At 38.5% G+C, this 24,650-nt stretch overlaps 1 protein-coding gene across 1 annotated transcript; it reads left to right on the forward strand.

The window, feature by feature from the left end:
- The first annotated feature begins 921 nt into the window (after positions 1–921).
- On the forward strand, positions 922–24,601 carry LOC118842460 (cAMP-dependent protein kinase catalytic subunit PRKX-like). The gene is given in 5 exon segments (XM_036749951.1): positions 922–989; positions 2,401–2,601; positions 5,093–5,192; positions 23,383–23,747; positions 23,749–24,601. Coding segments are annotated over 5 exon segments (1,584 nt in total). The 3' UTR covers positions 24,599–24,601.
- Positions 24,602–24,650: the final 49 nt, after the last annotated feature.

Raw genomic sequence — 24,650 nt, forward strand, 5'->3', positions numbered from 1 at the left:
AAGTAAACAAAGAAAACTAAACTTACTAGTGCAAATACTATCTCTAAGCAACAACATCAATAGCTTAATTAATGATCTCACAAATTTCCCAAATGATAGCAAAACAATTAAAGACAAAATTTGGTAATTTAAGATTTCTCAAATTACAATTCAGAACCTAATAACAGTTAGATTATAAAAGAAATTGCGTTTCTAACAACACAGATGATATAGCTGCTTACCAATTTACACAATAAGAAAAATTTGAGACGTATAACAAAATATCAAAAAACCATAATTATCATCCATTTAAACTTGAAAACCAAGACCAATTAATTTCCATTTTGGTGGCTTTACCGCAGTCAGATATGACCCCAAATTGCTTAAGACAGAGAATCATTCATCTCATTACCAAAACTTCACATTGAAGAAAATCCACATAAAATTAATATAAAGCAATTATTTTTAACTTAAAACAGTTTACATTTAAATAGCATGTATCTTATTACAATTATGCGATCTTTGTAACACCCCTGGGAATGGATTCCACCACCATTCCCTTATTGAACAGCAAACTACAGTAAATAGAATTTTCTTGGGGCTATATAGTTATAATTAATTGAACAGCAATCATAACAACTCATAATAAGCAACATCTTTACCCTAATCAATATTCGTATAAAATTTAATAGAACCCACCCACAAATCTAGGTCAAAAGGTGGGTGACATAATTTCTTTTATCTCCTCAGAACTCAACTGGTTTTCAACACCAAAACAGCAATCCCAAATAACCCAGGCAACAATCCTACAAGTTTCCTAAGTGCTGGCAGAAGTGTTTTAGCTGTGATCTTAACAAGGTAGGGTTAGCAAGGCTGAGAAAGACTCACACCTGGAGTTAGACTCAGAAAAACAGTCAGTTAACAGTCCCATAAAGTCTGTGAATGGCAAGATTGAAAGGTGAGTTAAAAAAGGAACTCAGGATTATCCATGATAAAAATCTCAGCCGCAGGTAAATTACCTTGGGCCGGGAAGTCCCATAGAAAAAGAAAAGAGCCTGCTTACGTTAATTTCCCAGGCAGGGAGCTTCCTTGACCAACGGTAAAATTTAAGCATTTTTAACACAGTCATACCTTACATAGAGCTTAATGAATCAAAATCTTTCTGATAGTAAATACCCAAAGATACACTAAAACCTTTCATCATTAATTACAGGTTACAAGTTTTTTAGTTTCAGCTCCTAAGGTGGAGTGGGGGGGAGGGGATGGCCCCCAAGCCACGTGGACCCCGAGGCCACGTGGACTGAACTACAGCTTCTACCCCCCACAATCAAACTCCTCCATACCAGCCTCTCTCACCTTCCCAAACTTTTACCTTAACTTTTTTCTTTTTCTTTTTACCCTCTGTATCTCCAATTACAATCTTTCTTTCCCAAACTACCTTGAACATTTCAAGCAAATAAATTACACACTCACCCAGCTTTCCCTATCCCCAGCTGGCTTACTTTTCACCTTAAAACTTAAAGATCAAAATGAGCAACAGCTTAAAACTTTTTGAAAGAGAGAACTTTGAATTTGCCAGTCAAAGGTGAGTAGGACTCTGGAAAAAATCCAGTGGTACCATGTCCCTTTCTCCTCACACTGGGGAGCTCAAAGTGTCTCTTTAGTAGAGATTCATGCATTTTCCGAATTTGCCTTAGTGCCAAATGGTATGAGAAATTCTGACTTTATCTTAAGCATCAAATCAGGAGTAACACATTTGAATTTCAGGGAAAAGGTCCCCGCCTCCTTTCTTATCTCTCCTCACATTCCAAATTGGCCAGATTTGGGATGAAGGGAGAAAGAAAGAGCATTATTTCCAACAACTATAAACCATTAAACAAGAAGACATTTTCCTCTCTCCTCCCCCCCCCCCGAAGAGACTGGAGTCAGGGAGGGAGAGAAAGAGATAGTGGACATTACAGAAACACCACACACAGAAACACAGATACAGCACACAAACACAGAGACAAAAAACACAGAGAGGATTTTTTGAATCCTATGCACAAATTGCTTGGCCCTCTGAGGTAACGGAGGCCAGGTGCCGTGCTTTATTGGGACTAACTTCTTCAGAACTTTACTTCATTCTTTCCTTTTTCTGGTATCTTGTCCTTGGAGTCTACCAAGTGTGCAAGTTCCTCCTCTTGCTCTGTTCCGGTAGCCACATCTGTAATTCGGGGAGTGATTGTACACCCCTGATCTTGGCCATCTTGTATATGAGTCTTATGAATGTGGCCTGATCCGTGGCGGTTCCTAAGCACTCCGCCTGCCGCGGAGACGGGCAGATCCACCCCGGTGTGCTCCAGCCACGGGCTGACCACCCAGATCTTCTCCACCCACTCTCTACATGTCCTTATGTAACTGTTAACGCCTTGTTCTTTGCAGACCTTGTAGATCTGGCAGGCGAGTACGCCTTTGTCCTCCGGCTCAACACGGGCTTCACAGACCTTTGGTCCCATCTTCCCAAGGGCTCAACCTGTCCCTTGAGGCTGCCTGGTCTTCCGCTCCCCCGTATATGGGGAGCAGGAGCGGCCTCACTGGTCAAGCCCCACGTTTGGGCGCCAGCTGTCGGCGGCCGGACGGGATGTGCCCCACTTTGGCACCCCGTACTCCCCGACTACCGCCTATCACTCACCCTGCCCTCGGGTCTTCAGACGTCTCCGGCTCCTCTCGGGGGATGCGAGAGGAGAATCACCAGGCAGAACGCCGGAGTCAACACACACACAGCTTTATTGCATGGCGTACCAGAAATCTCACACAAATCCCACTGACCCTCTCTGGGGAGCGCCTTATATTGGGTGTTTCCGGTTGGCTCCTCCCCAGTTCCTCCCCGAGGGTGGAGCTCCTCCAGTAAGAGCCGCCCCGGTACTGACGTGGTGGAAGCCACACGGGCACTGCCGGGTCAGCAGGTCCAGACTCTCTGGCGTCTCACTACCCTCTCGGGGGGGCCCAGGCCCAGAGCGCCCCTAACAAGGGAGATAGAATGGGATGGATTATCTCCCATAAAGGTGGCAAGAGGAAGCAGTTCTGTGGGAGGAGGGGAGAGGGCGGATGAGAGGGGAATGAGTGAACATTGCTCTCATCAGATTTGGCCTAAGGAGGGAATACCATACATACCCAATTGGGAATCTTACCCCACAGGAAAGAAGAGGGAAGAAGATAAAAAAATGGGGGGGATGATGGAGGGGAGGGCAGATGGTGGTGGAGGTAGTCAAAAACAAACACTTTTGAAAGGGGACAGGGTCAAGGGAGAAAATTCAATAAAGGGGGATGGGTTGGGAAGAAGCAAAATATAGTTAGTCTTTCACAACATGAGTATTGTGGAAGGGTTATACATAATGATACACATGTGGCCTATGTTGAATTGCTTGACTTCTTAGGGAGGGTGGGTGGGAAGGGAAGAGGGGAGAGAATTTGGAACTCAAAGTTTTAAAAACAGATGTTCAAAAACAAACAAAAATGTTTTTGCATGCAACAAGAAAATAAGATATACAGGCAATGGGGCGTAAAAATTTATCTTGCCCTACAAGAAAGGAAGGAAAAAGGGGATGGGAGGGGAGTGGGGTAACAGAGGGGAGCGTCGACGGGGGAACAGGGCAACCAGAATATATGCCATCTTGGAGTGTGGGGGAGGGTAGAAATGGGGAGAAAATTTGTAATCTAAACTCTTGTGAAAATCAATGCTGAAAACTAAATATGTTAAATAAATTTAAAAAAAAAGAAATGTACTGTGTACAGAGTAAGAGTAATATTGTAAGATGATCACTTGTGAATAACTTAGTTATTCTCAGCAATACAACCATCCAAAAAAAATTCTGAAGGACTTATGATGGAAAATTCTATCCATCCTCAGAGAAAGAACTGATTGTGTCTGATTGAATATAGATTGAAGCATAATTTTTTTACTTTCTTCAATTTTCTTGAGTTTTTTTGTCTATGTTTTCTTTCACAACATGACTGTTACAGATATGTTTTGCGTGATTCCATATGCGTAACCTATATCGAATTGCTTGCCTTCTCAATGGCGGGGGTGGGGGGAAGGTGAGGAGGGAGGAAGAGAGAGAATTTGGAACTCAAAAGTTTTAAAAACAAATGTTAAAAAGTGTTTTTACATGTAACTGGAGAAAAATAAAATACTAAATAAATCCCCCCCCCCAAAACTTAAGATAATATATTTTGGGTGCATGTAGGTTTAGCATTAACATTGCTTCAGTGCCTATAGTATCTTTTATCGTAGTATCATTTCCTTGTTTATCTCTTTTAATTAAATCTGTTTTAGCTTCAAAAAAAAAAGATTCTGAACAGTTTGTGTGTGTGTGTGTGTGTGTGTGTGTGTGTGTGTGTGTGTGTTTGTTGTGATAGAACGCCTTGGCAGTCTGATGAAACTTATGAACTACTTCTATGAATAATGTTTTCAATTAAATAAAATGAAATACATAAGATTACAAAGGAAGCCAACATATTGAAATGCAATTATCTATTTATATTATTTATATCATATATACATATGTGTATATATTTAATTTATGTTTATGGACCCCAGGTTAAGAACTCTTATAAAGTAATCATTTAAAAATGATCACTGTGGATTTGGTTACATTGAATAACATGGTTGCTTATGAGGACAGTTCTTAAACAGTTATCCCTTCCACATTGCAAGGGGTTAGGGGCTCAGTGCCTGTGATCTAGAAAAATCATGTAAAATGATTTGGCCCTCCCTTCATACCAGAGAAGAAGTCTGAATTATTATGGTATTAAAAGATAAAATATGTTGATATTATACAATACGTATATTTTATGCATTTCTAAATTTCTAAACTTTTTCTGTGTCATCTCGCGGCATTTGTGTGGAATCTGTGGCTTGACAAAACTCTCAAAAAATTCCCATTTAATTTCTTATTCAACCCATGATATATAGAAGCCACAAGGGGAAAAGTCACATTGTGGAAGAGGTAACTGTATTTCTTTCACCTGTGTGAACGGAAAATATATCTGAACCCTTAGAGCTATAAGTTTCTCTAAATTCTTTGATTTGTGAGAACTTTGTAAGCTATTAGTTTATTTTGGTTTTTTTTAGTGAACCAAAGAGGACATCCCAAGGAGTGGTTGTGCTTTGTCAGATCTTTATTGCGTTGTCAGCATTAGTACAAGGAAAACAAATACTGTCGTCAGCATTGGTACAAGGCAAACAAATACTGTGAAGATATCCTGCAAGCTCAAGGGAGGATTCATTCATCTGGGTCAGATCATTTTGGGGGTGGGAAGTATGTAAGCTGTCACTAAAAGTCCTAAAAGCTTCAAAATTAGTTTTGTACTGGGAATTCAGAGGTATTATTATTTTTAAAGTTACAAGCTCCTGCTATAACTAGCTCTTCCTGGCCCAGAACTGCTCCATCTGCTTTCCTAGAATGAGAAAAACAGATGAGACCAGGGTCTTGGATTTAACACATGCCAAGTAAGGCCACAGCTCATCAGCTGAAAAATTAGTATTACTACTACTACTACTGATGATGATGATGATGATGATGATGATGATGATGAGATGATGATGATGACGATGATGATGATGATAAGAAGAAGAAAGCTATTTTTCATAGCACTTCAAAGAGAGACAGGCCAGTGTAATGGATAGAAGTCATGAACACACAGGTTTGAGTCTTGAGACAAACATTTACTGGCTGTATAACCCCAGGGAAGGCATTTAACCTTTCAATGACCTGTCAGGCAACTCTCTAAGATTCGATTATAAATTTAGAGAGAATTTGGTCATTTGCACTGGTAGAAGGAGTTTCCTCATATGGAGATTCCTGTATCAATGAAATCATAGGTTTACACACAAAAAAAACCAAACAAATGAATGAATGAATGAATGAATGAGTGAATGAATGAATAAATAAATGGATTAATAAATATATAAATAAACAAACAAAGAGATTCTTAAATAAAATCCTACAAAATAACTTTAATGATCGCAGAGTGTCCTCCACACTGCAAGGTCAGTAAGGCAAAAATTCCCATTTTACAAATGAGAAAACTGAGGCCCAGAGAGGTGAAGCAATTTGTCTAAAATCAGAAACGTAGAAAATGTCACAGCCCAGACTCAAACAAAGAAGGAAAAGCATACCTTTATATTCTAAAGGCAGTTTCAGTGCCTGATACTGACAATCTCATGAGGGTTAACTAGTGTTGTGAAAATGGATCGTAGGATCTTAGAATTTACTGTTTGTATATCCCATAGATCTAATCTAGTCCTATTCATTTTACATATATGGCAATTAAGGGCAGAAAGGGAAAATTACTTACCCAATTTGACACAACTAGTAAAAGGTAGAGCCAAAATTTGGACCCATGTCTTCTTACTCCAAGACTGGTGTTCTATCTGTACCATGCTGCCTACCAATGTTTAGTCAGATTAAGTGTTGGGACTAGGAATGATATTTTACCTGAGCTCCTAGTATGGTGAGTTTGTTGCAGACATTGGTGCCACAAGGACAGCTACATAATGTTTGTCTCTCAATACTTCCTGGTTCTATTGTACACAGTAATAGCAATATTATAAAGATGATCAACTATGAAAGACTTAGCTCTGATAAAGACAATGATCCATGACAATTCCAAAGGATTGATGATAAAAAATGCTATCCACCTCCAGAGAGAGAATTAATGAACTCTGAATGCAGATTGAAGTATACTATTTTTTTTACTTTCTTTATTTTTCTTGTTTTATTATATTTGTGTTTTCTTTTACAACATGGCTGATAAGGAAATACATTTCACATGATGTCACATGTATAATTGATACCAAATTGCTTGCCTTCTTAAGTATTGAGGGAAAAAAATGGAACTCAATGAAAAAAGATTGTTAAAAAAATTACATGTAATTGGGAAAGATTTAATGAAAAAAATAAAATAATAATTTAAAAACTTTCTGAATCTCCAGAAAGAATTCATCTGGCAAATTGAGGAAGACAGAAGAGACCGTTATTCCAAGACTTGCATTTCAGTAAGTTCTAGCCGCCTTAAAGTCTCTTTAAGGTCAATGGTTGCCATTGCTTCCCCCGCTTCTTACCTCACACTGTTTGTAGTCAGTTACACCATTTGAAGCTTCCAACCATTGCTTGGTGTAATGGAAAAAGCAATGGATCTCATATCAGGAAACCTTATTTGAATCTATTTGAAGCTTCCAACCATTGCTTGGTGTAATGGAAAAAGCAATGGATCTCATATCAGGAAACCTTATTTGAATCTATTTGAAGCTTCCAACCATTGCTTGGTGTAATGGAAAAAGCAATGGATCTCATATCAGGAAACCTTATTTGAATCTATTTGAAGCTTCCAACCATTGCTTGGTGTAATGGAAAAGCAATGGATCTCATATCAGGAAACCTTATTTGAATCTATTTGAAGCTTCCAACCATTGCTTGGTGTGATGGAAAAAGCAATGGATCTCATATCAGGAAACCTTATTTGAATCCTTGCTTTGCTATTCATTATTTGTGTGGCTGGGGAAATTTCCTTACCTCTCTAGAGCTCAGTTTCTTCATCTGTAAAGTGAAGTCCCTTCTAGCTCAAAAGTTTATAATTCTTTGATTCTAAATCCTTATGAGTAGGGATTGTTACATTCTATGTACTTGTATTCCCAGTGCATGGCCCATAGTGCTTAATAAATGCCTGTAACTTATGGATTTAACTCTGATCTATAATCTATATATTAGAGTCTAATAGACCCTTCTCTAATTATTACAGCTTTGTCCTCCAGGGCTAAGCAGAACAAGTGACAACAGTGGAATGAAAAGCCATTTAATTTCGCTATGCTTCAGTTTCCTCATTTATAAAATGAGGAAATTGCATTATGTGGTCTCTGATGTCACTTCCACATTTTGTTCTGTGATCCTAAGTCTAATTCCTTCTCTGCTAGAAAGTCCTTTAAATCAACTGTGATGCCCATGTTTTCTCATCGCATAGAAAATAAAAAAAGAACAAGAACCATGCTATTTTATTTTCACTCTGTTGTATATGAGCATTGTTCTATCCACCCTAAGCAGGGGTTCTATTTCTTTTCATTCTCAATTTCTCCCTAATATAACTACAAACCATCTCAAGCAAAAGTAAAACCCATTCTGTTGTCCTAATATCTCTAACAGCTTTAGCTCATTCTAAACTTTAGTACCCCTGCTTCATCATTAAGGGAGTGTGTCAAGCTTCTGTATTCCCTTCCTTTGTATGTTATATTTTTTGTTTCCTGCTCTTGCTGTTATCTTCTGTAAATTTTTTTTAAAAAATCTACATCAAAGTAACTATGAATGAAGCCACTATCTGCATCCAGAAAAAGAACTGATAAATAAAAGTATAAATAGAATAATTTTACCTATATATGTATACATGCACATTTGTGTCTAATTATAGCCATCTCCAGGGAAGGAATGGGGGAGAGAAGAAAATAAAAGGAATACAAAATTTTACATGATAACTTTATTATATATTTAAAAGTAATAGCAAGTTGTACATAATAGATTTGCAGTTTCATATGCAATCGTCCTTTTTTACTATTCTACTATGTTATGGAAATGCTTGTTTTATTTCTTAAGTTCAGAAACAAATAAATCAAATTTAAAAAAAATCTATATCAATAAGTTCCTTGTTCATCTACATCAGATACAATGCATGATGCTTGACACATAGTAGGTACTTAATAAATGCTTATTGAATGACTCTGTCTTATGTAAATTGTCAGTGTTTTCCAGATTTCCTTCTTAGAAGCATTCCATCTCTCCTGGGCTAACCTTTTCTGTAGAATATTAGTCCATGGGTCCCTATGGGGCATGGTATGGTAGAGTGCAAAGTGTATTTGATTTGTAATTAGAAGACCTGAATTTTAATCCTAGATCTGACACTTGCTTACTATCTGAGCACTGGACAAGTCACTTGAATTTTCTGGGCCTTTGTTTCTTCACCTGTAAAATGAGGGGGTTGGGCTAGATGACCTTTAAGGTCCCTTCTAGCACTAATTCTATATAATCCTATGATCCTTTCTCTGAACTCTATACAATTCGTTCTCCCAACATTTAGGGTGCCTCTCTTCTCCTCTCTCACAAATTTTAAAATGGAGCCATCACATTCTCCCAAGGTTTTCATCATTTCTACTACAACCACCAGTTTATCCATGGAGGAGAATCAGCTCCATAATAACAGTTTCTCTCATTAGTTCTTCTATCTTTGAAAAGAGGAAATTGTCATTAAGGCAAGTCAAAACATGATTAGCTTCTCTGCTTCTGACAGAGAGTTCTAGCACACATCTGGGCAATTAAATGAAAGGAGGAGATGGACTATGAGGTGACTGCTCTCTAGAGGCTGAGAGGTCACTAATAGAGAAGAGTGGGGAGACAACTTCATCATTCTGTTTCTGTCCTGTTCTGTACAACAGGGACCATATGAATACCAATAGTGTTGCGGTAGGAAAATCTAACTAAATTATGACAGCTTTGCCAGCAGAAGTCAGAAGAATTCTACAGGTGACAGCTAGAAGGGACCTTAGAGATTCTCTAGTCTCAAGGCAGGCTAAAAAGTGGGGTGATGCTAATGATGTTAGTATCACACAATATAAAGAATCTTTGATTTAGAGTCAGAAGACATGAATGGATCCTTAGTTTCACTATTTACTTCCTCTGTGATGTTGGATGTCACTCCCCTTCTCTGGACCTTAGTTTTCTGATTAATTAAATGAAGATGTTGTAGCAGACTAGGGATTCTTAACCTAAGGCCAAAGGATTGGAGTTCATTGACAGATTTCAAGGGATCTGTGAACTTAGATGGGGGAAAACTTACATCTTTATTTTTACTAATCTCTAAATGAAATTTAGCATTTTCCTCCATTATTAAAAAAAAACATTCTGAGAAAGGGTCCATGGGCTTCCCCAGATATCCAAAGGCATCCATAACACAGAAAACTCTAAGAATCCCTGAACCAGATGGTCACTAAAGTTCTTTCCTACTCCATAATTCAAAGAATCCTAGGAAAGTCAAGGGATAAATTCTAGCTTCAGGGCCCTGGGTCAGGAATAGTGCAAAAGGAATAGGGGAATCAATTATATTTCAATGAAATTAAATTCACTACATCTTTATTAAATTCTTAGGATGGAAGCTGAGAATACAAAAATTAAATAGTCCCAGGAGTTAACACTGTTGCAGCCAGAAGCCAAGGGTGCAAGTATTTAGAAAAAGTAGGATTTAGCAATCACGAACATGTCAAAGGCCTCAAAGCAGAGGAGGGTCAAAGTATCAAAAAGGACCAATAATGAGAGTGTGTGGGGAGAGAAGGGGAAGAGTATGAACAGGATGAAAGGAAAAAAAAACAGATAAAAGCTGAGATCAGACACTCCTCAGTGAAGAATACCCTGGAATGGCCTCCTGAGTGGTACTCTCATAGCATAGATTTAGCTTTGGAAGAAATCTTAGACCCTTCAGACATTTAGTCCAAGCCTTTTATTTTACAGGTGGAGAAACTTGCTCAAGGTCAGATAGGTAGTAAGTAACAAAAGTAAGATTTGGACCCAAGTCCTCAAACTCTGAGTCCAACTTGCTTTTCCATTGTATCACAATATGTCTCACAGTTTCCTCTTACCTCTTAAAGGAACTGCCTTGGCAAGGATTCAAGATGAGACACCAGATAACGGGGTAATTAAGTAAAAGGCATTCTTCTTTTGTCATTTAAAAGTGTAAGGTAAGGGTCAGTTGAGTAAATCAATCAAATTACTCCACAGCACATAAAATAAGTAATAAAATGCCTCATGCCTCAACCAGGTGGAAAAGGGTCTCCGCTGAATCAAATATATGAAAGCATTCTAACTAACCGTGAAAAGACCCAGTTTAGAAGTCTCTGATGAGTCATTGGATGAGTATCTGGGTTGGCACAGGACACTTGGCCATGCCCTAGAAATCATCTATAAAATATTAAGCTGGAATGGGCCCCGAGAAAGATTTGAAGTCAGGTACACATCAGGCGGTAGAGGGAAGAGAAGGAATTGCCTTTGGGGAAGATATCATATTGCGGTGGAGAGGAGCAGGAGGCCTCAGCCTCCTCCCACCTAACCCCAACCAGGGAGGTAGGGAGAAGTACACATATTCCTATTGGCATCCTAACAATGTCCCTGGAACATCTGAGGGCAATGCTTACATACAAAACAGAGATTCACAGCTCTGATAATAGCTATGATAGTTATAATGATAGTCATAGCATGTTAAGGTTTGCCAAGCATTCTACAAATATTTAACTGCATTTTCACAACAGTGATAGCTATAATAAAAGCTGTAGTATGTTAAGGCTCACAAAGCAATTTATAAATATTTCATTTCATCTTCACAACAACCCGAAGAGGGAGAAGTTATTATTATCCCCATTTGCAGATGAGAAAAGTGAGACTAAGGAAGGTTAAATAGACAATAGGTTAAATAAACAAGCTAGTAAATGTCTTTGGCAGAATTTGAACTCAGGTCTTCCTAACTCCAAGGCCAGTGATTTATGCAGTGTGCCACGCAGAGGCCACAAAGAAGCACTATCAAGAGCCAAGAAGAAACTACCCCATACATAAGGGGAATATCTTGAAGATCCCAACAGACAAACTTTCAGAAGTCATATATGCTTTCTAAACTAGAGCTCACGTTCCCCTGGCTTCATCATGTATTGGTAGGATATTTTGTTACAGACCTTTATAATGATGGTGCAAAATACATCTGTGGGTGACTGTGACCTATAACACTAAAAAGACACATCCCTTTCCTTCAGGAAAATCTGAGTTCAAATTCAGCCTCAGACAATTAATAGTGTAATTAATGTGATCCTGGGCAAGTCACTTACTTCTCTCTAAGTTTCCTCAACTTGAAAATGGGGATCATGATAGCACCTATTTCACTGGTTTGCATCTCAGGATCACCTGAGATGTTGATGTACTATACATGTATAGTATATAACACAGTTCCTGATAGGTTGTAGATTCTTACTAAATGTTGATTTCCTTTCCTTCTCTGTAGGTCATCAGGGCAAACCATAAAGTCCTCAGGGGACTTAGTAATCATGCTGTGGGAAACTGACTGATCTGTGCCAGGAAAAGTTGGGCATCATAGATACAAGGGCAGGTTTGAAATTCAAAAATTAGGCTGAGAAGTTTTCAGAAGGAGATTTCTTGGTGTCTGTTTCCTGATTTAGGACTAAAAGACAAGGCAAAGGGGAGAGGGATATTTATCTACAGTCACATTCAGCAATATCTGGTTCTGAATTCTCAAAAAAAAAAAAGACTAAAGCCCTTTGACTTAGAGTTCTGACCGTTAAGCCACTGTCTCAAGGAAATAACTGAAAAATAAAAAAGGCTCTCTATACATCAAAATATTTATAGCAGCACACTTCCTGTGGTAGCGAAGAAGTGGAAAGGAAGTAGATCCAAGTAGGTGATACAATATATAGCGTGTTAAACTTAAAATCTTAATATAGTCTATATCATAGTGCTTGTCTTCTCAAGAAAGAGTTAGGAGGGAAAGGAAGGGAATTTGTAACTCAAAAATTATTTAAAAAATAAAATTGTTTCTACATGTCATTGAGAAAAATAAAATTTTTAAATTTAAAACAAGAGTCTGATTCTAGTAGCTGCTAGATATTGCTTAGAAGTTTTTATAGCTGTACTCTCATGCCTCTACATTAGGGGTTCTTAGCCTATCTTGCATCATAGATTTTGTTGACAATCTGTTGAAACCTAAAGGCGCCTTTCTCAGAGTGATGTTTAATGCATACAAGGAAATATATGAGATTATAAAGGAACTTAATTATGGTGAATTGACCTAAAGTTATATATTTTTCCTATCCTAGTTCACAGAACCCCTGAAATCTCTCCATGAACCCCAAATTAAATAATTTTGCCTTAAATGCCCAGTCTCCCCTGAACTAGTCAGACAGTATCTGGAACAATATCCTCAGTCCTGGGCATCATACTTAGGAAGTATGTTGGCAAAGTAAAATGCATATAGAAAGGGTGCAACCATGAGTGAAAACTATGTCCTATAAAGAATGTTTTTAAAAAATTGATATGGTGTTGAAACAATTTGCTAGCAGCTGCTGTGGCTTCCTGTGACATTAGCAGGTCACATGGCCTATTAATGGATGGGAAAGATCTTCAAAGCCAAATTGCTGCTACAAGCACCCTTCCCTCCCTTCCTCTTGACTTGGAGGAAAGAGATGAGGGTAGTGATGAAAGACCCTCAGTCCCCTCATCTTCAGTGGTTCCTTTCTGCTATCGACCACTTAGTTTGTGCAATTACTATACTATATGACATGCTTCTGTAAAATACTTGATCAGCCTCCAAGAATCCAAGCCCCTGTGGGATGGTATTTACCTGGAAATCTTGGGTTCCACAAATAAGGTCAGCATTGTGCCTGGGTCATCTTTGTGTTATTTTTGCTCTAGTTAAGAAAGCATTGCATAGGTATCAGAGGTAATCAAAAGCTATTGATTTACTCTAAGCAAGAAGAAAGGCTCATGCTCAGAAACTGACTTTGTGAGCTCTCAGGCCTGACATATACAGTGCTTCTTTTGGAGAGATCACCGGACTGTCTTGGGTTTAGAAGGAATAAGGCATTCTATTAGATACCAGTCCTCTCTTGTTTGAGCGCCCACTGTCAGTGCGCTTCTTCCTATTTCAGTATGGTTCTTGGGAACCCAGTTTAATAATTGTTTCTTTGATGAATGATGAATGGGGTAGCAAATCAAAATTCTTACTGGGGAGGGAACACAAAGATGTAGGGATTTTAAAGGGAAAGGAATCTATGGTGCAAAATGGCAAAAGAAGATAACAAGACATTGCCAGAGTTTTCATATATAAGAGCTTATGCTGGCTATCTGATATCTTCTCTTATACCGCAATCCACCTCTTGTCCACTTCAAGCACAAATGAAAATGTAGGCAGTGTCTATACTTCTTTAACTAGAACTAGAGGAGTGATTGGTTCTCCCTTATTGGAAGTCTTCAAGCTGAAACTAAATGTCAATTTGTTAGATATGCAATAGTAGGGATTATTTTTGAATATGGGTGAAACTACATAGCCATTCAGATCCCTTTCAATTCTGAAATTCTGTGATTACTGGAATATGGGCTCAGAAGACAGGATTGGAAACACATAGAGTCTCCAAGATAGCTCAGAACCCTTTTATCCATAAGAATACTTGAAGATTATTCACTCTCATAAGCCATTAATATTTGATCTCATCATTTGCTTTGATCAAAATATTTAGCTAGTAGTTCCTGGAGTTAAAACTCAAGGAGTTTTAATGGAGTAAAAACTAAATACAAGTCAATTAGTACTTCACCAAAAAATAGGCCATTTTCTTTGAGCTCTCTTCTCCCTTCCTCCACATCTCACATTACTCAGGCAACTCATTCAACCATGTCCTTTTTCATTATGGTCACAGGTGAAGATGTGACCCTTCTTTTTCTTGCCAAGGCAAACCCCTTAACATTTGCCCTAGATCCCACCCCTTCCTAACTCTTCCAACAAATTGCCTGCACTATAAGTCCTCTTATTTTAATCTTCTCTACTGACTCCTTTCCACTACCTATAAACATTCCCATATCTCTATTATTTTTTTTAAATCCTCAACTAGTCTGACCATCCCTCATGGTTATTGTCCTATATTTCTTCAACATTTCTCAACTAAACTCCTTGAGAAAGCAGTCTACAATCAATATCTCCACTTTCTCTCCTCTAATTCATTTCTAAAGCCTCTACAAACTAGCCTCCAACCTCATTTTTTAACTGAAATATTTCTCTGAAGTTATCAGTGAAAACTGAATTGCCCAGTCTAGTGGAATTTCCTAAATCCTTATACTTCTAAACATATCTACAGTCTGCGACACTGGTGATCACCTTTTCCTCCTAGATGCTCTCTTCTCTCTAGGTTTTCAGTACTATTTTCTCCTGGTTCTCTTTCTATCTGTCTGATAACTCTTTTTTTCAATTTCTGTTATTGGTTCTTCATGAATGTCATACTCACTAACAGCAGATGGTCCCAAGGCTCTATCCTGGGTTCCATTCTATTTTTGCTCTATTCTATCTTACTTGGTCCTTCAAGTTGGGGGTCCCAAGGGAGAGTTGCAAAGAGATGAAAAGTTAAGGAACAGCCACTGCTGTTGGAGTATGGAGGAATAGAATGTTTGTATCACCTTAGTAATGTTCCAGTTGAGATTAGATGACACAAATTTGTAATGGGCCCAGTCAGCATGGTTTAGTGATTTTTTCTCCAGCTCTTTTCAACAGCATCTGATTGAAAGGAAGGAACCAAATTGTGGAGTCTAGGGTTCTGAAGTGGCAAGATGTGATTGTTCGCAGGATCAGAGGAAGATGATAATTGTCTTCATGTATTTGAATGGCTGTCATATTGGCTAAATTTGTTATGCTTGGCTCCAGGGGACAGAGACATCATGGATGTGAAGCCTAAGCTCCTTTTAATTGTGGGCTTTTGTATACCCATGTTTAAGACACTGTTTGGATCAGTATTTACTCAAAACCATAGCTCATGAGACTCTATCAGGTGCTTTTTTAACCAAAATAAACCATAAAACATATTGATTCAAAGCAAAGGCATTTAATTAAATAGAGCAACAAGATTAATAACAAAAAAATCATACTCAGACCTAAAGGAGGATTGTCTCCCACAAATGTATAAATCATTGTCAGAAGAGGAAATATGCATAGCCTAGAGAACTCAGTTTCCTTAGTTCATGCTGCTGTTGAAACATCTCTCTGTTTCTAAAGATCTCATTTGATATTCCCCTATAAAACTGCCAGTGTCAGTTACTAATATGCCTATTCCTTACACTACCACCTGCTATTTTTCCATTGAATTACTATAGTTAGGTGTCCACTTCTCTGTGGGAAAGTAGATTTAGTGGTTTTTTTATGAAATAGCCCATAGTCTTCAATTTATTCTATTTCTTTTTTGACTCAGACAAAGACTTTCCCTATAAGCACAACAAAAATCCTTTTCCTCATTTTGATAGCACCTCTCCCAGGTCTCCCTGGTATTTAGGTTTTAGTGAATACTTTTAACCTCCCACCATGCTCCGCAAAACTAACACTATAAAAATACAGGTGACCTTAGAGCTTAGCAAGTATGGAGGTACTTGGGTAAATGTTGTGGCTTTAGTAGTTCCTTCCTGCAACTACACCTAAATCACTACTCTACCTATTGGTGGAAGTTAGAAAGAGTCAAATTTAGGCTTGATGCAAAGAAAACCTTCCTAACTGTTAGAACTATCCCAAAATGGAAGGGACTGTATCAAGAGAGTGGGTTCCTATTCACTAAAGATCTTCAAACTAAGACTGGATGATCACTTAATAGGTATCTTGTAGGGGAAAAGATTATTCAGGAAGTTGATGGCCTTTGAGATTTGTTAAAACTCTGAAATTCTCTGAGTCCATGATTCTGTAAGTTCTAGAATAATAAAATTAAGAGTAGAAAGAGATAGGACATATCATCTATTTCAAGTACTTTATTTTACAGATGTGGAAACTGAGACCCAGAGAAGGGAAGACTTGCTCCAGATCACACAGGTGGCAAAACAGAAACCATTTTGCTCCTTTACTTCTCTAGAGGTAAGGCTACTTCGCATTCAGTTTCCAAAATTTGCTTTTGTCATTCTTCTGGAACATTTCTCCTTCATTCTATTTTTGGTGCTTCCTTCAAGCACTTGTTGTTCTCATGCTATGAAGGGAGAATGAAGAGTTCCTGCAATATTTTCCCCATCCTCAAAGATCATTCATCCTAAGCATCTTCCCCCACCTAAAGGCTATTCACCTTCTATATATTCCACCCTTCAAAGAGTTTCCACATTTTCTGTTTCTTACTGTAGCTCCAGCCTGTTCCTATTAAATAATTTACCTTGTAAGTGTGCTTCTTTTATTGAGTTGAAGGGCAAATCTATCTTTTGCATGCAATCTTAAACCCAGATTTATTAAACATGGTAATTAAACATAGCCACAAGATTGATCCAACATAAAATATACAATGTGCTATTGCAACTAGAAGGTGTTTTTCCTTTAAAATTCTGAAAACAGGATAAATAGATTTGGAGCTGGAAGAGAACTCAAGGGCTACCTGTTCCAACTTCTTCATTTTACAGATGAGAAAACTGAGAATCAGGGAGATTAAATGACTTACGCATAGTCACAGAACTAGAATGTTTCACAAGCAAGATTTGAATATAGGACATCAGATTCCAGAGTCGGCATCATTTCTATTTGTGAGACTCCCCTTAGTTCATTCTAATGTTTCTTGGTCAATATTTCAAGCCCATAACATATCCCTTTTCCAACAGTTAATACATTAAAATAGTTTCTTTTAATTTTAAAACCATATTTTTAAACTTATTGACAATTTTGTTTTCACACAAACTTAATTTCCATATGTATCCTTTCCCATGTCTTACCTGGACGACTCATAGCAAAAAAGTGAAAGAGAAAATGGGGGAGGGGCAAAGTAGTGCAACAAAATAAATATACCTAGTGAGTCTGAGAGTGTACACAATATTCTGTACTCCTAGTCTTCCACTTCAGAAAAGAGGGAAGGTTGATTTTCTTATTTCTCATTTCCTCTTCTTCATCAAGCTTAGCCATTATAATTAGACAGTACACATTTTCCATTTTGTGATTGTTCTTTCCAATTACATTGTTTCAGACATTGTATATATTAATTTCCTATATCTGTTTACTACACTTTGAATGAATTCATATAAATGAATCAATAAATATTTATTGAACACTTGCAATGTGCTAAGTGCTGATTATACAAAATCATGCTTTCACCCTTCAAAATCTTTATGACCTCGGGCAAGTCAGTTAGCCACTCTGGGCTTCGGTTTCCTCATCTGTAAAATGAGGGAGTTGGATGAAATGACTTCAGAGTTCCCTGCCAGTTCTATATCTATGATCCTAGGTATTGATTACAATACTGGGCTCCAGTCCCAGCTCAACTCCTTACTCCCTGTGTAACTTTGGGCAAATCATTTCATTGCTCAGTTTGCATATCTACAATTAGGGTTCTGGGCAAGATCATGTCTAAGAAACTAGTGTTGTGGAGCCCTAAAGGGTGCTCTATTGACCTTGACAACTCCCTCATTTAATAGGTATGAAATCCTGTGATCCTTTCTAATCTGTCCCTTGGTCTATAAAACAGGAATAATCATATTTACCTATTTGCCTCTTAGAGGTGTTCTGAAAGTTGAAGAAGGTGGTAAATTAAAGTATCCTAAAATGCACAGTGTAAATATGAGGTACTATTAATTTTCTTCTTGTTGTTAGAGCAAAAACCTGTCCTGACATTTGCTTTTCACTTTTTTTTTCAGTCACGTCCCACTCTTCGTGATCCCCATTTGGGGTTTTGTTAACAGAAATAGTGGAGTAGTTTGCCATTTCCTGCCACTAGAGGTCACTCAATGATTAGCAACTCTGCTACATTAGAAAAGGAGTGGACACCCTGAGCAAGTTGCTAAGTGCCTCAAGGAGATCTAGCACTTCAATGTCTGGGAAGGATAGCCTATCACTGCAGGGCTACCTTGGGAGAAGCCAAGAAAAATAAAATTCTGTGATTCTCTAATTCCCTCATTCTGTGGAGGAATCCATTCAGAAACCCAAAGATTCTTAGAGCCCCTGGCCCAGAGGCTCAACATCCTTAGCGTCCCTGAGATACCAAGGGAGAACTGGGCATTGGGGTAGAAAAGACTATTTTCATCAACATCATTGTCATCATCATTGTCATTTTCTTTTTCGTCATTATCGTTGTCATCAATCACTGTTCTTGTTTTTCACTTGTGTTTCAGTCACGTCCGGCTCTTCATGACCCCATTTGTGATTTTGTTGGCAAAATACTGGAGCAGTTTGCCATTTCCTGCCACTATCAGGAATGAAGTGAGACAAGGAGGGAGAAAGGGAGGGAGGAAGGAAGGAAAGAAGGAAGGAAAACTTCACCTGGAGGCCAACCCCCTTGCTTGTGAGCCTTGTCTGGTCCTTGGATGACAAATACACACCCATCTTTGAACTGTACTTGGGAGAGCCTGCCAAAATCTTCAAGAATTCAGGACTATTTCTATGCCATGGTGAATGTAAGAGTGCTCTATGTGGAGAACACCTTAGAAAAACAGATATGTCTCAAGACTTCCTGAGAGTTTAGAAGACCTGAACTTTCAGTCTGAAGGTAGAGGTGGTAGAAGGTGAGAATTGGTTGGGGTATGATACTGGCTGAAGCATTGAGCTTCAGTGGAAAAAAATGTACCAGATTTGGAACCAATTCCAATTCTGCCCAATACTGTGTGGCCTTGGGAAAGTCACTGCCTGATCAATAAATCAATTAATAAACACTTATTAAGCACTTACTATGTGCCAAGCACTGTGCTAAGTGCTAGAGATACAAAAAGAGGTAAAAGACAGTCCCTGCCCTAAAGGAGGACATAATCAAATGGTTAAATGTAATGCTCCTTTTCAAACTTCAGCTTTCTCCTCTTTTAAAATGAGGAGTCTGAAGTAGGTGACCTGTAAGTTCCCTGTGATCTCTAAATCTATGATCTATGATCCTTTGATACTTTTTTTTTACAGAGGTTCTCAAACTTTTAAAGTATGAAGTGTCTTTTTTTGATGTCAACAATTTAACTGATCCCTCTCGCATCCACATGTAGAATCATAGATTCAGAGTGAGATACATACTATTTAATCACACTAATTGTTTATATCAACACAAAGTTATTGTGATTTTAGTAACATTTAAAGTACATTTGTAATTCACCATAATCATAGAATAAAATAATTTGAGAATTGGAAAGGAAAAACTTCCTGATAATCAAAACTATCTAAAAGTGATAAGGACCCTTTTGGGAGGTATTGGTTTTTCCCTTGCTGGAAGTTCTCACATGGAGGCTAGATGATCATTTATCATACATTATTTTGAGGGAATTCTTGGGCAGGTATGGGTTGGAGTATATGACCTAGAAGGTCCCTTAAAACTCTGAAATTCTGTGGTTCTATAATTCCCTTCTTCTGTGGAGAAATCCACTCAGAAACCTGAAATTTCTTAGAGCCCCTGGCCCAGGGGTTCAACATCCTTAGTGTCATTTAGATACCAAGGGAGTACTGGCCATCGGGTAGAAAAGACTGTCCTTGTCATCATTTTCTTCATCATCATCATCATTGTCATCATCATCGTCTTTGTTGTCATTATCATTGTCATCAATGACTGTTCTAGTTCCCACTCTGTACTAAGGAAATGATAAAACATAAGATTTGGTGGTCCCTATCTTAATGATTTTACAGTCAATTTCAGGAGAACAGTACATATCTATATGGAGACAAATACTGATAGAAATTAATTTAGACTAGGTATTAATATAGTACCTGGTACATATTAAGAACTCAGTGAATGCCTGTTTATTTTTCCTTCCTTTGTAATCTATGTATTTTATTTTATGCATTTGAAAATATTATTCTGAGGAGTTATTAGGCTTCACCAGTCTACCAAAGGATTCTCTGACACACAAAAGGTTAAGAACCCCTACATATAAACTTTTTCTATTCCCATTAAAAGAGATTCAGTTGTCCTGAAAAAAAGATCCTGGGGTTTTAATTGGCTCTGAGTTCAATGTGAATAAACAATATGATGTGACAGTCAAAAAAGCTATCAAGATCTCAGACTCCACTAAAAATCTCAGCTTCCAGAAATAGGGCAGTGATAGTCCCACTGCACTTTGTATTCTATCCTCAACAGACTTCATCTGGTGGACTGGGTTCAGTTTTGGGCATGACAGTTTAAGAAAGGCATTAATAAACTGAAAAAATTCAAAGCAGGGCAACTAGCATGTTGAAGGGTCTTGTGTCCATGCCATTTGAGGAGCAATTGAAGGAATTGGGAATGCTTACCCTAAAGAAGAGAAAACTGGAAGGTGGGAAGGAGGGAACAGGGTATGTCTTCAAGTATTTGAAAGACTGTCATGTGGAAAAAGGATTACATTTGTTCTATTTGGCCCCAGAGAGCAATGAAAGGATGAAAGTTGTAAAGCATTCAATTTAGTCTTGATGTCAGGGGAAACTTCTAAATAATTAGATCTCTCTAAATGTGTATTTGGATGGTCTCAAGGAGTAGTGGGTTGCCCTTCCCTGTAGGTGTTCCAGTAAGTTGGATGACTACTTGTCCAATATGTTATAATGGAGATTTCTTTAATGAATAGCTTAAACTGATGATTACTGAAGGAGTTCAGAAAAAAATCCTCAGGGTTGGTTTAACTAGGGAAGATTTTAGCCAGTCTGTGAAGATGATAGGAAGGCGATTCCAAGAAGGTGAAAAGCAAAGATGCAAAAGTGGAAATTCATATGGCATGTTTGGAAACCATGAGTAGACAAGTCAGATGAAAAGGGTGGTGGCAAAAAGTAGGAGGAGAGAAGGTTGTAGGGGTCCTTAGAGAAAAAAAAAAACTATTACATCAAATTGCTATGTAATAATGAGCTGTTATTAACCACAAAGAGACTTCTATTAATTATTTCATCTAATAATCATAATATCCTTCATAGTTCAAGTGTTATTGAGAGCATTTTACAAATAAGGAAGTAAGGACTTAGACATGGTAAAGGACTTACCTAAGGTCACATAGCTAGTAAGTGGTAAAATTGGGACTCTAACCAAAATTCCATGATTCCAAGTTTGTGGGTCCTTCCTAACCCTTCTTCACCTACTTCCTGCTTTATTGAAATCTTTTAACTCCTAGGTACCTTTGCTAGGAAAGAGACCAAGTATACAGCCATGACTTATAACCATGACCAACACCGACTTAAGAGCAAGTAGCTACCAATCTATTTCCTTAGCTTTGTGGACCATTGACCAAACTCCTCCCTTTTTACAGGAATTAGAATGGCACTCCTTTGTGATAGGTCTAAAGTTACATGAGGTGAAAGACCTCATGTTGCTGTGAATGATTTTTAATCCAGGTCATGGAAGACATGGTGTTCAAAGCCACTGATCCAGAAATTCCTTTTTCTGCATTTGGGAATGTTGTTGTTTTTCCTATTTCCTATTTCAAATTGTTCACAGTCTCTTTCTTCCAAGTATCAGTCATCCTGGGTCAATTTGTCTTGTCTATAACTTACAGAAGCATAGAGTTCCTCCTCCTTGGAAGTGCCCAGAGGTCATCAATCCCTATATGAGGCACCTCCCCTCCTGCCTTCCCATTTTACAGATGAGAAAACTAAGGCTCAAAGATACAAAGGGATCCATTTGAATTCACCCAAGCTCTATAAGCTAGCTAATAGAAAAAACCAAAACCAGAATAAAGGATTTCCATGGACACTAGACCACATTTATCTTGTGAAAATGCCTAGCTTCACTCAGGTTTCTCGCAAATCCCCGAAGACACACAAGTTGTTATCTTGTCCCTAAAAAATTCCATAGAAGAGAGGCAGCACACAGAGTGGTTAGAGAGTTGTTCTTAGAATCTAGATTTTAGTCTAGCCTGTGCTACATGTGGCCATATGATAGTTGACAAGTATGTAACCTCTGAATGTTCCAGGCAACTCTGTACAACTATAAAGCTTCAGAGAAGGTACAAATGTGCATAGAGAAAGGAAGTTTCTTACCAAGAATTCCCTACACAAACAAAATGAGGCCCAATAAAAACAAAAAAAACAAAGCTTCAAAGAGGAACATTATATAATCAGTCTTGTACCGCTTAAGCCATGGAATGTTAGTACTGGATGGTCCCTTAGAGACAGAATCATATGATAAGTTTTGGTTGAACTAAATGACCTCTGAGAATCCTTTCAACTCTCAGAGTCTGATTTGAAGTCCCATCTCCAACATACTTGAGGAGGCTGTGCTTGAAGATCTCCAACTAAGGGAAACCCACTTCTTTTTAAAGCTGTCCATTATAGTTTTAGAGAGTTTTTATTTTTAGAATTTTTTTTCTGACACTGAACTTTGCAATGTACACATATTACTCTTTGCTTTTCTGTCTGGGGCATCGTGTTTGTATATTTGACTTGTTGAGCTCAATAGTAGGACTCAGTAGTAAGACAAGTCCATTTAATCCTCTTCAATGTCGTTTTATCAGATTGGACTCACCATTCTAGCCTGTTGAGGTCTCTTTGGATCTTGATTTGATCATCCAAAATGTTACGTATACTTTGTATAGTCACAGAGTCCTAGGTCATTAGATCTAGAAGGGACCTTGAAGACCACTGAATCATATCAATCAATTAATGAATTAACTAATAAACAAACATTATACAAATACTATGTGCCAGGCACTGTAGAAACAAAAACAAAGGACTTTCCCCATCCTACCACCCGTGTAGGCTGCCGGGTCCTCGGCGAAAGCGGCCAAGGTCGGGGCAGGAAACGGGGGCAGCGAAGGGAGTCCTCCTCCCCCTCCCCCTCCGGCTCCTCCGGGGTCCTCAGGGTCAGGGGATTCGGAGCCCGCCCATTCCTCCAGCCCCGCGGCGGCCCCGGGCTCCCTGGCCCCGTCGCTCGAGCTTCCCACTTACAAGCTACAGGACTTCGATACGCTGGCTACCGTGGGCACAGGTATCTTTGGACAAGTCCACCTAGTGAAAGAAAGAACAGCCAAACGTTATTTTGCATTGAAAGTAATGAGCATTCCAGATGTCATTCGGCTAAAGCAAGAGCAGCATGTGCACAATGAAAAGCCAGTCCTGAAAGAAGCCATTTCTCACCAGATTGTACTGGACCTATCATGATGAAAGATTTTTATACATGTTAATGGAATATGTTCCTGGAGGAGAACTTTTCAGCTACTTGAGAAACACGGGACGATTCAATAACAGCACAGGACTATTTTACGCTGCAGAGATTATCTGTGCAATAGAATATCTGCACTCCAAAGACATAGTTTTCAGAGATCTAAAACCTGAAAATATATTATTAGATAAAGAAGGCCCTATCAAGCTCACTGATTTTGGATTTGCTAAAAAGCCAGTAGACAGAACATGGACACTCTGCGGGACACCAGAATATCTTGCTCCAGAAGTCATGCAAAGTAAAAGTCATGGAAGAGCAGTAGACTGGTGGGCTCTGGGGATTCTAATATTTGAGATGCTGTCTGGGTTTCCTCCATTATTTGATGACAACCCATTTGGCATCTATCAAAAAATTCTTGCAGGCAAAATAGATTTCCTCAGGCATTTGGATCTCTATGTAAAAGACCTCATTAAGCAGCTTCTTGCTGTAGACAGGACAAGACGACTAGGCAACATGAAGGAGGACATTGACAAACTGCAGTGTGTACAGAAGATGACCAGAATGGTGAAGGGGACTGGAAACCACGCTATACAGGGATCAGTTGAAAGAAAGAATGGAGCAGATGATGTGAAAAGGCACGGGTGGTTCAGGTCTGTGGACTGGGACGCTGTACCCCAGAGAAAACTGAAGCCTCCTATAGTGCCGAAGGTATCCAATGATGGTGACACATCTAATTTTGAAGCATATCCTGAAGATGACTGGAACACACCACCTGTGCCTCCTAAAGACTTAGAAATCTTTAAGAATTTCTGAGTACAGGGAACCACATATGGAAAGAAACTGGAAGAAGATTTGGAATGGTCTG

The sequence above is a fragment of the Trichosurus vulpecula genome, chromosome 3, assembly GCF_011100635.1.
Source record: "Trichosurus vulpecula isolate mTriVul1 chromosome 3, mTriVul1.pri, whole genome shotgun sequence".
Lineage (NCBI taxonomy): Eukaryota > Metazoa > Chordata > Mammalia > Diprotodontia > Phalangeridae > Trichosurus > Trichosurus vulpecula.